General features: G+C 38.1%; 1 protein-coding gene across 2 annotated transcripts in view; it reads left to right on the top strand.

Moving 5' to 3' along the window:
- The window catches only part of itpr2 (inositol 1,4,5-trisphosphate receptor type 2), a 63,381-nt gene extending 51,522 nt beyond the window's left edge, over positions 1–11,859 (top strand). The window contains exons 56-57 of one of the 2 annotated variants that reach the window (XM_023344185.1): positions 7,439–7,600; positions 10,718–11,859. In XM_023344185.1, coding sequence (XP_023199953.1) covers positions 7,439–7,600; positions 10,718–10,801 — 246 coding nt within the window. In that variant the 3' untranslated portion in view covers positions 10,802–11,859. Of the gene's footprint in view, positions 1–7,438; positions 7,601–10,717 lie in introns of those variants that run through there. The other variant, XM_023344192.1, reaches the window with a different exon arrangement.
- Positions 11,860–14,819: the final 2,960 nt, after the last annotated feature.

Here is a 14,819-nt window from a genome sequence, read left to right on the forward strand (position 1 = left end):
GGTGACAGACATTGAATTAATATGCACCAGTGGGTCTTCCAACAGGTCTGTTCTCTGATGCCTGGCCAGGGTATTTCTGGGAGGTGAGGTAATGATGAGTCAGGAATTTAAATTAACACTGTCTAACAGGCTGCAAAGCAGGAAAACACATGGGAGAGTAAAATATGGCTCTAGTTTTTTTTTTCTTTTCCGTTTACTGTTTGACTTCATAAAACATTTTCTTTGCAATAATATTTTAACAAGGGCAGCACAACATATTGCATACTTACTGTCATCACACAAGCAATGTGTGGAATATTCATATCCCAAAGAGTTGTGTGAAGTAAAGTAACAGTAGATAAATATGTAAAAATGCAAGTTTATAACTCTTGGAATATGATAATTTTATATTTAAAACCTAGACTTCCCAAAATGCTAAAGATCACACTGGTGGAGGCATAAATGAGAAAGAGGAAAGAAGAATATCCCCACTGATACTGAGGCCTTCTGGGAGTTTTAGTCCTTGTTAGGGAAACATACAACTCTTAAAAAAGATCTATATTCTTGTACTTAATTTGTTGAAAAACAGACTAAACAGACTTTTGGTTTGGCCTGGAAATCAGTGAGGATTACTGCATGGAAACATTGCTCATTTTATACATCTTAAAAAGAGTGATGCGATTATGTTATGTTACACTATGAGTGACTGATCACTTCTGAAAAAATACATCTCAAACACAAAATGATGGGCAGGATTCAAGTTGCTTTTTGTAATTTTTGCTCCAGTTCTGACCAGCATTGTTACTCTGATTTGCTCTGATTTGTGTCAAAGGTTCATTATGCTGGCCTCCTTCTATATATCCTACCTCTTTATTGCCTTATTGTTGTGAAATTTTATTATGTGTGAACACCTAATGACAACAAAGAATTCTTTAGAACGGCCCACATCATTTCCCTCCCTCAAAGCTCAATTCTGAGAAACTAGCTAACGTTATTTTTGCACCGATATTTTTAACCTCAATTGTGTTGCTGTGCATTAAAGAGTTGGAATGAGACTGTGAAGTTCTTTTAAACTCACACAAGTAAATATCAGCACAATCCTCTCATTTTAGCCTTCCTCAGTTTATTTTAAATTCCTTATTTGTTTTTAAAGCCACATCCTACCTCTCTGAGCTGTTCCCGTCTTTAACATCCTCCTTTCCCTCAGGTCAGCTGATCAGCCGCTCCTCAGTGTGTCAAAGACGAAGCATAGCATTTTTCCACCACTGCAAATTAGAGAGGCCTCATCTTTCTCTCTAGTTCAGTGATTTCTTAAAATTTATTTACTTTGGGTTTTTACTATATTTTGTTTTCTGACATTTTTCTGTTTTTATTGTATGATTCATCTTGTCCCTGTTAATTCAACCTGGTAGCTTTTTAATACGCGTGGCACTTTAGTTCTATGTGGTGTTTTTAAAGGGCTTTATTGCTAAAGCTGGATTGGAAACTGGAAAAAATAACTTTCCACAGTGGAAACCTGATGACCTAAAACACACACAGAGGAGCACACACTCAGGTTGATTGCATCTCCTTGGCAGCATAAAGTGATGCGGTGCCAAGCCGGAGAGACGGCTCATGTTACTCAAAGTGTCTGTTCTGTCGGTGTGTTTTGGATTTGAATTGGTGAGTCAGTGAGAGTGTGCGGGTGTTTGTGTGTAAAATTATGACAGCGACTACAGGCCTAGCAGGTACTGCAGCAGCAGCAGTCACAACGCTGTTACATAACCCATCTCAAGTGGCCTGCTAATAGCTCAGCCCTGCAGAGCACGTGCTCTCCTGTCCTTCTCTCTTTCATCCTCCGTCTCTTTCTTTCTCTCACATACACACAGACACATTGTCAGTTCATGGATTCCTCTTTTACCTTGCGGCACACACTAGACACGCTAGCTGTTGCAAACACAGCAAGAAATGTGATTTAAGGTTTAATTTTTGTAAAGGTAAATTAAGGAAGCTAAAAATTGTCTGCTGCTGTCATAATTTCATTGTATTTTATTTTTTAATATATAAAATGTTCTTAGAATTGCTCTACCCAGACACAAAATCACTTGGCAGCAGTGTAGTTTAACAAACTACTGTGTCACGAATAGTAACTGATTATTTACGAGCAGACATGATGTTTCACTACATGTAAAAGAGACATGAACAGAAGACATGCAATATTTAAAACGTTTAGCTTAAAAATGTTATTGAAACCATAATTCAGAACATGTAATAGTGAAATGTTGCCATTTTTATTAGCAAATAGCATTGTTAGCATAGTTTACCTTGCTAACTGTTGCAAATGTTTTTTTTTTTTTAGATTATAAATAGTTCTACTTTGTATAAAAACTTCCAACAGGTTGCAATGTTTTATCCTTAATCCAGATAACCTTTGTTAAGCTATTTTTTTGCTATTCAAGTGTCATTACACGGAGATCTTTCTTCAGTTATTACTAAAAGAATCAACAGTATTTAACTCTGCTAATGTTTTCACTAAACACACAAACAACCATCAACAGCTATTGCTGAGCAGGTGCCACACAGGCAGCCTCAGCCAATGAAGAATTACATAATTTAGAAATATTTGGTTGGATCTATCAAAACTCTTCTAAATAAAAATGCTTAAAGTAAAACTTCCTACAGAACTACATGGCGGCTAACTCTTTGTATGTAAGTACATAGAGGGATGATTTGGAAAAAAATAATCTTTTCAGTTTAATTTAAGGCAGAAACATCTTTATGTATAAAACAGTATTGTCAGTGATTCTGTCAAAAGAAGCTCTATTGCAGAAGTCTTTTGTAAAAGAGCATGAGAAGAATATTTCTGCTTTTCACATTATTTCCAAGTAAATGATCAGATTTTTTTAAAGGATTTTCACAACTGTAACAGGTAGACGTGACATAGATATATAACTGTCAGAAGCTGTTGGATCAAGAAGATTTATTTAAAAAAAATTATATGAACCTAAAGCAAACCTGTCGTATACAAATGGATCAGATCTGACAAGGAGGTGTCATGTGTGTTTTAAATGATTTATTTTTTTTACTGTTGAAAATAGAAAAAACAAAGTAAACATCTGTGAGGTTGTGCCAAAGAGTGTGTTTAGAGTGATCAGCGAATGCATAATAAAGCCTTTCTGTACAGCACACACTGAATGGATTTACAGTCCAACGATGAGCAGCGAGACATTTGTTTAAAATGTCATATTCTGCACGGTCACAGTCCGACTGTATTTCCTGAATTAGGCAATGACTCCTGAACCAGCGGGAGTGATTTCATGCAAAAGACTATTCTTGAAAATTATAATCCATCAGTAATGGGTCATTTAAATCAAGCATAACATGGCCCTCGGCTCCGGGGATGTTTTTGAGTTCACAGAGCCATCATTGTCCTTTGGAAATTGTAAAAAAAAAATAAAACTATTCTTGTTTTTAGTTCCCCTTGATGCCCAAGGCTCCAATTAGCCGAAAACATTTTAGGACAAGCTTTTGTAGACTCAATGGATTCATATTGTGCAGCCAAAAGTATAAAAACAGGCAAGGAGAAATTTAATTAGTGAAGAACCTGTTCTTTAGAAATCTGGCAGACATACTGTACATGTCTTTATTACAAATGAAAGCTGTAAAAGAAAAATCTTTGAATCAGTGTGAATGGGTGAATGCAACTGACCAAATTATAAGATGTATGAGGACATTTATAAAGCTTACTATTTACAGCACCAAACAGAAGATCTACTAATCTTCTGCTTGGGCTTTTTTCTTTCAAAATACAGTTTTTAAAGAATAATTTTATTTATTTTAAGCTAAAAGGCTATTATTCAAACCTGCCTTGTTCTGTGCGAAAATGTAATAACCCCATTTGTTAAATCACTAATTAAATGTCATTAAGCTCGGCTTTGCAGAGCTGAGTTCAGTTTCACCACCTACATCCAGCACTAATTACTGTCTTGACATGTAGAAACTAGAAGTCACTTAAATACGACAGCATGGTGTGACAATGTGTTTAACAAAGAAACAAAATCATTGACATTTATCCGTCTTGAAAGGGTTACAAAGCCCTTTCTGAGGCCCTTGGACTCCAGAGAACCACAGAGAGAGCCTTTATCCACAATAACTCAACTGAGGGCTTGTTGGTTTGGTGGAAAAGTTACTCCAAGAGCACATTTTCAACTTATTCAGGAGGCTGCAAACGAATCAAGGACAACATCTAAATAACAACAAGCCCCGTTCACCTCAGCTAAAGTCATTCCTTAGGATTCAGTAAGGAGGAGGAACAAGACAAAACCCTTTTCTGACCAAAAAGAAAAATTCTACCAAATATTTTTAAGTGACTGGACGACTTGCTTGTTGTGACATCACCTGAAACTATCCAGTCACGATCAAAACCTTCCAATAGTGCTCCATTAAGGTAACTCTGCTATGAACAGTAGGCATTTGTTGCTCAAGGTAGCAGCAACAGTTGTTGGGTTTAGAGATTTATTTTTACATGAATGAAATCATTATTATAAAACTAGTTTTGGTTTTTACTCAAGTTCCCTTGGCTAAAAACATTAAAAGAGGAAAAATGTGTCCAAATTCACAAATATCTCAGGGGAAACTACAGTATGTAATGTAGTACATTTCTTAATTATTTTTTTCTAACTGGTCACTTCTATTGCTTGTTCATATTTTTTTTTTTCTGAGACTATTTTGATGTTCAGTTTGTAGTAATTTTCTTTAGCTCCTCTCAAAGCTTGAGTGGACTCACTGAAACACAATGTATACATGTGGCCGTTACTGTACCTGTAACGACCACATGACATGATTTATGTCATTGTGGATATGTCATTGACATACATCATATCAATGACGGGGCGTGCTGTGGTGGCGCAGGGGGTTAGCACGCCCCACGTTTGGAGGCCTTTTGTTTGTCCCCTTAGTCCTCGACACGGACGTCGAGGGTTCGACTCCCGGTCCCGGTGACCTTTGCCGCATGTCTTCCCCCCTCTCCTCGCCCTCTTTCCTGTCTGCCTACTGTCACAAAAAATACAAGCCACTAGCGCCGCAAAAACTCTTCAGAGGAAAAAAAAAGAAAAATCATGTCAATGACACATTTCTGAGAAAAAAACCTTTTATTTGCAGGGATTTATGACTCAACAAATAGCTTTTGGGCCAGCATAGCAAAAAGCTGCATAATCTAAGAAAAAAAGAGACGCAAGTAAAAAACAAAATCACATATTAAGTCATTTACATTCTGAAATTTTTTTGTTTGTCCCCTTTTTTCTTATTGTAGCATTCGCTTAATGTCACACAATGTGGCACACTGATTGTAACCTTTTTAAATGAACCGAACTTCAGCTCTTTTAATACAGCAGAATAAGAATATAAGTTCTAGGAATCTTCTCTCTGCACTGATTGCTTCTAATGTTTCTAGGGCATTTTTCATGCTAATGACAACAATCTAAAAGACACCTAACTTTGAATAAATATTTAAATAACTGCACTTTTAATAAGCTTCACATTTAAATTTTGCCACCATAGAATTTGCATGGTTTAGTTAGCTTTTTAAAAATGTTTTCCCACTAGTTTTCTCAGCCTTGTCATTAATATTTCTTTCTATTTTGCACTATTTACATAATTATTTAATAAAATGTTTATTTATATAGCTTTGCATATAAATCAGTAAAAATGAATGTTTTTTTTAATGAAGTTTAGTGGCAATTAAAACCTCCCACTCTTAATTAAAGGTCTGCAGCCACTGCTGAACTTTTTTCATGTCTAATCCTGACAACCTTATCTGCTGCCAAAAGTTTCCAGAAACTTGGTGTTATATTTTTCATGGGAAGTTCATTCTTTATCTTTGCCTGAGTATATCTTTCCACCATGTGGATCTGACATGATGTTTTTAATTTATTTTAAAGCAGAGTTGATCAGTGGATACAATGTAAATTGCTCATAATTTTACTTTTTAAATGCAGTTCAATGCTCTATATTCTTTGCCATAACGGCTCATTTCAACGAACAGTCGTTGCCTAAATCCATCCGTCTCTGGTAAAGTTGTCCTTTATGTCCACTCTTGACACAAACAGCAGCAGCTAATGTATGTGTTGATTGTGAAGAATGTGTTTCATGAACTTTCCGTTTCTCGTTTTTGTGCATATTTTAGTGAGAATCTGGCATAAATTTCCATATCTGTATAAAACTGATATGGAAATTTTGCAGAGCCCTGTATAGTCGGTAGCAATTTTCCAGATCTTAAATGGAATTTTTTAAACTAAACTCTGGCTCTCCTTAGCCCTCAGCTGTCACAATAATCACATTAAGTTGCTCAGATTCGGGCTTTAATCAAATTATTCACTTGTAGTCGTTGTTCTTAGGTCAAGACTATCATTGCATCTCCAACCTAAGTGAGATAGAGTTAACAAGGAAAACAAAAACAAATGGCCACCTCACCCCCACATCTCCATCCACCCTCTACCTAAACTCCCCTCATGTCCTCTCTCAGCGGTTCACACCCTCATCCTTCCATCTCGGCCTGCAGTCTACTCTTATATAAGAGTAGGTGGGAGCATACCTCACTCACTGCTCCCAGTGGACTCATTGTGGTGCCAGTCAAATCCGGCTATCAGTGCCTTGTAAACGATTTTTATCAGCCAAACCGATGGGAGAATATTGCATAACTGTCAGCTGATGGCATCTGTATCTGTGACACCTATCTCACTTTGCACAAGAGCACGCATGTCGTTAAACACATTCCTGCTCACAGTCCGCCAGGTCCGTTTCCAGCACTGCACACACCCACACAAACACAGGCGCGTTACATAATTCTATAGGTGCATTTTACCCTCGGTTGTCCAGAAGCTTTGCTACAGCTAGTTTGGTCTGCGCAGCACTTTAACAGATCTAAAACACTCTGCATATGAGCGTCCAAACACACATATCTTTCTGTGCTCATTCACCCCTATAGTCAAACCTTGACCCTTTTGCAAAACAGCACTTCTTCTTACGGGGCCCGTGCTGTGGGTCCTCACAATGAATTATTTGTTAGAAAAATGGGCCCTACAATGCTGAAACACACACGCACACGCACCCCTTTCTATAAGTTGCACCGTGCTTCATGTCCTGCTGTTGATGGACGACAGTGACTCATCCCCACAGCGGCTGTGTGTTTGTGGAGTGGGTGAGAATTGAAATGTCAGTTACTGTTCATTTAGTGTGTTACTGCTGTGTGCAGTAACCTGGAGACAGCAGAGCTGCTTTAAATATTCTACACGGAGCCTCTTCCATTCTGATGAGATGATTAATGTTAAACCCTCTAACCACTACTTCTCTATTTACTTTGCTCCTGCAGGATGGCTGTGACCCTGAGACACTCCCTGTGTAAATGCAAATCGGTTGCATCACTGCTCTTATTGTCTGGGTTTTTGTTCACCTTCATCATGCCAGTGTTTACTTTCTGCAGGAGAAGAACTTGGATTGGTTCCCTCGCATGAGAGCCATGTCTCTGGTGAGCAACGAGGGAGACAATGAGCAGAATGAGATCCGATCCCTGCAGGAGAAACTGGAGAACACAGTCGGTCTGGTGTCCCAGCTCTCGAGCCAGCTGTATGAGCTCAAAGAACAGGTAGAGTGTCACTTCAGATTGATTTTAGAGCCGGACCAAATCATAAGCAAAGAAAGACACTTGTTACAGCCCTCAGGCCAGCAGGGGCCCTCGAGTTAAGAGCCCTCGATTTCTCAACCACGTTCTAATTCAACTTATTCAAAAGCCTAAAATCTCAAATAATTTGGTTTAAAAAGTGAAACTCATGTATGCTAAACGGTTTTTACACACACAGTGTAATGTTACGCAGCGTCATTATTATAAGCGACTTTTAGTCCTTCTCAAAGGGGCTACAATCATTGGTAAAACTGCTGACTTGTATGCCTTAAAATATTGTTGCTGAAAAGGCGCTGTATCCACAAATTTTGATGTAAAGTTTAGCGGAAGGAAAAAGTGCGGCAAATTTCATTAAAGAGATATTTGTGGTATTGAGTGTAGAGATGGGCATTTATTGTATCATTTATTATCATCATGATTTTTTTGCGTTCAAACTAATTTTTCAGAGTTGCACATTTAACATTTTTAGAGATCTAACAAATCTACTACTTAGTCATACAACGGAAAGTTTATTTCAAACTTAGTAAAATTTAAATCCTATTTAATTAAATAATTCTTCACTTGTGTCTGAGCAGCAGTTACATTTTATCCATACTGGAACTGGAAATAAATTGTAATGTAAAATAGATAATTCCCCATACTTCCCAGTAAGCTCAGGCAATTAAATTTAGTCTTTGACTGTATTAAAGTCCTGCACATAGAAGCCTGGCTTCAATGTTGTATCATGACCTGGTGAACAGATGAACTAATTCCTCCTGTTTGCTGTTTGATCATTTGTGCAGCAGCTTGTTTTGCTGAATGTTAGACTCTTTTGGGGTTTTTTTACCTCGAAATACCGGCAGACGAAAAGGTCAACGTCATGACGTCATAAATCTGCTCTGAGCCAAGTAAGGTCGACGATTCCTATCAGCCTCCGCTGGACGGAGCGCGACAGGTGACGATCATTCCGACTGCAAACACAGTCGCCAGCGAGCCTCTGGCTGTTTGGATGACTAGCTGCGCTGCTGCAGTGTGACCGATCACTCCCATCACCTGCCTACCCTGCATGTGATCGCAGGCACAGGCCTGTCCTTGTTCCCCCTTCTGCCAGATGTGCAAAAACAGATCCTGCTGTGGGAGGATCACACTCCAATAAACAAAACAACAACCTCCGCTGACCTCGGCAGCCTGTAGAGCTGGCAGCAGCTTCCTGCTGCCCGCCAGCCCCTCATGTAACAATGAAGTTTCTGTGCTGCTGGAGCCCCTTTGGGCAAAGACACAAACGCTTTATCTTTAAATCTCCTCTGGAGCCAGTGCAGATAGTCTAATTTAAATCTAGCTATCATGCACGCCTGACTGCTGTACTTCCAACATATATGTCCTTCGCTGAGCACCAGGGATGAATCTATCCATGTGAAAACAAGTGAGACTTTACTGTCAAATTTCTAAATTAACCTTAAAGGAAATTAGGCTATAGTAGCAATCGTGATTTATTTATGCTAACACATTGCTATCTCCTTTTACACTAGTTATGAGAATATTCCATATTTGCCAATTCAGACATTTAGATGCACTGACATAATAATTTTGGCTTTTCATTGAATTTGAAGTATTGTTTTCCATAGCGGGATGATCGTGTAACATACAACCTCTGTGCTTGTTTGTTTTGTTTTTTTCTCAAACAAAAACTGGATTAAAACAAGATCCAGGTATATTTGGTCACTCTTCTGTACACAGTTGGTCATATTTTACCATTTCAACCAATTGTAACTGGTGTTCTGAACAATTGTGGTGTTGGAAAAGCCAAGTATGTCCAAATTCCAATGACCTGACCCAAACTGTAATCCTGTAATGAGAAGATAGCTGCGCTATTTCTTGTGATTCCAATACAAATGTTCATTAAACTACAATCATAAAGCATTTTTTTGATGCCATAATTTATTACCTGATTTGCTGGCATGCATTCATACTCTGCATGCCAGCCATATACCAGTATGTGACCAGTTAGATGGAGTTGTAAAGGAGTATTCAGTTTAGTGACATAGATGTTAAATCTCACAGATAGTAGTGTAGATGTCAGGATGATATTAATTGCAGCCAATATTATCATTGCAATATCTAACAGTCATATAATCATTTCACGCCTTCCTAGTCAGGATGTTACAAATTAATTCAGGAAGCCCCAAGGCTCAACGCTGCCATAAACTACAATATTCTGGAACACCAGCAGCAGCTTCCACAATGAAGCAAATTAAACATCAACACAGACTGAGAGATTACAGACTATGAAAGTAGCTTCTTCTCCAAAAATGACTGAAATTCTCACCTTTCTACATTGACAAGTTTACTGCCTTCTGGAGAAAAAGTTCATGGTCAGACAGGACAAATATTCAGCTGCTTTGCCTTGAATGTTTGGAGAAGTCAATGTGAGGCTTTTAATCCTGAGCGCTCCCTGGTAGTGGCAGTATCATGCTGAGGACTTATTTTGCTGTCAGTAGCTCTGATGCTAGTTGGTCTAATAGACATTGAGAAATACCATTTTGAAATGTTTTCATTTGGGCATTTAAAGTTAACATCACCTTGGTTGAAACTGTGAACAATGGTCTTTACTTTGAGTCCAGAGCAGAGTGTAGGATTCAACAACTTTTCATGAACTCCAGCATTTTTATAAGAGTTGGGGGTGCAGAATTAAAAGCCACTCCAGAATCACTCCCTGGCATTTACATACCAGATCTTATATTTATAATTTTGGTTTTGTGTAGATTTGAAACGCAGTCTTGTTCAGCCATTTTTTGTTTTTAAAATTCATTGAGATTGTTCGTTCCACCCTGAAAATCAAAAACAAAAACAAGTTTATGACATTCTTCCTGACGATCAGTGAACACGAGTTGCTCTTTAACTTTCTGATCGTAGTGCCGATAAATGAAAAAACATCCCTCTGGAAGGCGCTAACTACACGTGAGCCAATGGGATTATTTTGTTTTGCACATTCAAGTGCGCACTTGAACAACTACAGAGCAAACACAGGTTTGCATGTAATGTTTGCTCCGTGCAGAATTAAAAGCCACTCCAGCTTAATTGTGTTTTCTGTCTGCTCCACAGATGACGGAGCAGCGGAAGAACAAGCAAAGGCTCGGATTCCTGGGTCCTTCACAGCACAACCACCATCACATCCCGACACACTGAGGAGGGGAGAACCGCTCAACTGTTGCCTGTAAAATCAGATGGAGCTGCACCGACGTTAGCCTTAAGAAGAACCTGCACCTTTAGATGTGTTCATGCAACCACCAGAGTCGAACTGCGAGCAGGCAGCAGGAAGGTTTTGGCTTGATGCCTTGGTTATGACACAAACTCTGCCTTTTTAGATACTCTTTATGCCTTTTGTGCCCAGTCAGCTGTAAGACAGAGTCCAGATCTACCACTATGGTGTTTGTATGCCATGTAAGACATCTAAGGAAACGTTAAAATGAGGAGAAAGTGTCGGTGAGTGGATCATTGGTGCACCAATCTGCACCAATAACTTCCTTTCTCAGATTTTGGTGAGAGGAAGGTACACACTCTGTTAAAGTATTCTTCTCTTTACCCTCTAGGTTCCTTTTGGTATTTATGGGAACATTTTCCATTTATAACTGGAGTATTATTTTTATGTTCTGAGAAGAAATCATGCTGCCTTACTGTTTTTTGGGGGTTTTTTTATATACAGCACACTGCAACATCTGTAAGTGCACTTTTTTTAAGAAAGGGAAAATGTTATACTGGATGTATTGGTTTGCTCGGGATGTCACATTTGATCGTTATGTTTGGTGTTGCGTTCAGATATGCATTCACTGTACCTCTTCAGTTGCCTTTTACAGTTGCCTATGGTTTGTAAATGTGAATAAAAATACTGATAACCTGTGGAAAACCTACTTGAATTTTCCTGAAAATTTTATTTCTGGTAAAAGATGTAGTGAGGGAGGATGAAAGCCTGACTTTTCTTTGTTACATCTCTGTCTCTATAAATATTTCATCTTTTACCAAAATCTTTGCATAATTTACCCCTCTCATTAATTTTTGTTCTTTTGTTGTAAAATAATTGCCACTATTGCAGCTGATTCTTAAATCAGAACTTGTTTTAATCTGGCACAAACTAACAGCACAACTGCATAAGTTTAATTGCGACTGTCCTGTGACACTTTCTGCTCAGTGTACAGAAAATCTATTTTATCTGCTCAGATGGTCTAATAAATTTGTAACAACAGTAATGTGTAGATGCCTCAATCTTTTCTCATTTATGTTGTAGGTTTATCTTTTTTCCCAGACCACCTGTGAGTTCACTTTCTCTCATTTGCACCCGATTACCAGATGAAATAAATATCCTCATTTACACAAATAGTGCATTTCAGCTCGTGCAGTATGTGTACTCCTCTAGTAATAAAATGATACATGCTGCTTTTGTTCAGTTCTTCTGGTGTAATTGCAGTTTTGCCTGTTGTCACATCACTCTTTACAAATTTGAACGTATTATGTGACAAATACACATGTATTTAACACCTGGTTAAAACAAAACATTTTATTACAGCACCATCATCCTGACTGGATTTTTAAAATTAAATCATTAATTTAAGAAAATATATAGTAATGTGGGAAAAAAAAACCTTATGAAATAAATTCATTCATCAAAATTACCTCAGACACAGATATTGGTGCTCTTTTCCAAGCTGACTGTGCAGGGATATTTAGTAATCTATGACTTTCTCTCTTGCCTGACACAAAAGGTCAGCTCAATAATTTAGAACATCAAAACTAAGTTTACTTCTGGGATTCTGTTCAAAAAGTAAAGCTAAAACAGATGCACAACATAACGTTCTGTTTTATGTAACAGTTATCCTTGGTGCTTCTCATACATCCTACTAAAACAAAGCAAAATCATACCTATTAGCATAATGTTTAATTCCTTTTATTTATCATGGTGCTCTCGAGTTTTTGAGCCTTCCCATGACTGAATGAATAAGATGGAATTAAATTGTCAACAAATAATAACAGGCCTCTGAGAATCCAAATAAAAACCTATAGAAGGTTGGAAGAAAACATGATCAGATATTTCTTAGTTTTTGGTAAAAAAAAAAAAAAAGAAGTGAAAAATAACTCAAAGCCTTAGTTATGTAATGTAAAAAAAAATAGTATTTAGACTACTGTGCACATTCACCTTGCAGCAACATGTATAATAGAGTTAAAAATTTTGTTTATGAAATATATCATGTTGGAGCTCAGCAGAAAGTGAATTGCTTTGCAAGTGCCTAAACAGGAGTTCTGGAGAGCCTTGGTCCACAGCGGAAATTCAGCTCACAAGTGGATGTCTCATAACTGGAGCTGGCTGATCATCTGTATGCCTGCACTTCTGTTCCCTGTTTGAAGTGATAAACGAATCATAGGGAGCAAACTAGTGTTTCATCCCGTCCCGTCATTTACCCTCCGCTGAGAGGACCATCCGTCTTTGGCTCTGGGTTTGTTGTTTACGCTGGCAGGCCTGCGTTCACTCCTGCTGCCGGTGACAGCCATTAAAATTAGTTCACGCAGTGCCATAATGGTGAGCAGCTGTCACTGTGTAGACATGAGGGGTAAAGTGCAGCATTACTGGAATGTGTTGCAGTTAGGGAGGGAGAGAGCGGGTAATATCAGGACCATCATTACTGTCTGGCAGAAGGATCATATTTGCCGTATTGAGATACTACTGCCAAGCTGAGAGGCTTCCCAAATTACCCGGCTCAATTTTACTGGATTTATTAATTTATTTTTAAACATTTTTACGTTCTCAGTGTGGACCGGTTTAACGAAGCAAACCTCAGGATTGTTTTTGAACATCTTTCTAGTCAAACCGCAGTGAGAAGTCACATGCTTGGCCTTTGTGTATTCAATGGAGAGAGAGGGAAAACAGGGTGAACAAACACAAGATAACACAAACACCTCAGTGGCCGCAGGCAGTTTGACTGAGTCAGGCCTTTCACCAATAACACTCAGGCCTTCTGCACCATTCTGCAAGAATACTTATTTTCTGTAAAGATTTAAAATCATATACACAAATTCATCAAGATGTTTTTTTGGCAGCTGTGACCAGAACAGCCTTCTTGTCTGTTTTGGTCAGCAGTAGTTTTGGTCTGGATACCATTTTTTGCTAGCGAAGCACTAGGCTTTAGACGTTTCAGGATCTTCTGGATGAGTCATTGATGCCATTTGGAAATAATATTGGTAGGCTCAATATATAACCAGCCACTCCTGAGAAAGTTCATCACTGTTCTATGTTTTCTCCATTTGTGGATTGTAGCCCACACTGTGGTTTACTGATGCCCCAATCCCTAGAAATGACTTCATAGACATTTCCAGACTAATGTCTAAATGTCATTGACTTTTTCTCTCTCTCTTTTTTTTATTTTACTAGATCAGGGCATGATCTAAATTTCTTTTTACCTACTTAATGTTGTCACCCAGGTGCTATTCAAGGGATTTCTTGATTCTGATACTGAAATGTGAAATTCAAATCCAGATATCTAAAATGTGTTTAAGGGTGACAATGAAGCAAGAACAAAGTGCACCTGGGGGTCAAACAGGGCAAATAATTTTTAACAGTATTGTAAATATTGCCCACTTCATCGTGCTATTCTTTTTCTTTTTAGAACTCACCACACCTAAAACTCATACTCACACAGATGTATGGCTGACAAGTCGCTCCTCAGCTGTCAGGCTTATAAATAAACTTGCCCCCATGATGACTGGCATGTGACTTCCAGTGTCTGGCTGTAAACTTTGAGCCTTTATGGTCACATGATGCATCGACATCACAATACAAAACAAGCTTGTGAAACAAAGTGCTGCAAAACAGTCCGCCATCAGTCAGGCTCTTTCTTATGGAGCAGCCTGAGCTCACACTGTAAAAATGCATAATAATTAAAATCACCAGGAAATTATCCTTGCTGTGAATAGCTTGAAATCATGTTTGTTTCATCATTAGATATGCATTTAATTCTCCTGAACATATCAAATGAGTTGGTCTTGTTTTACATGTTCATTATATGTTATCTCAGTTTAACACATTCCTAGAAAGCCAAATGTTGTACTCAAGTTTTTATTTTGATTTTTTATAAGAACAACCCTGTTTGTTTGTCCTTATTGTGTAAACTCTAACAACATTCCCTCCTGTGTTTAGAAATACTGAACTTTCAACCAC

Source organism: Xiphophorus maculatus, chromosome 2 (assembly GCF_002775205.1).
Source record: "Xiphophorus maculatus strain JP 163 A chromosome 2, X_maculatus-5.0-male, whole genome shotgun sequence".
NCBI lineage: Eukaryota > Metazoa > Chordata > Actinopteri > Cyprinodontiformes > Poeciliidae > Xiphophorus > Xiphophorus maculatus.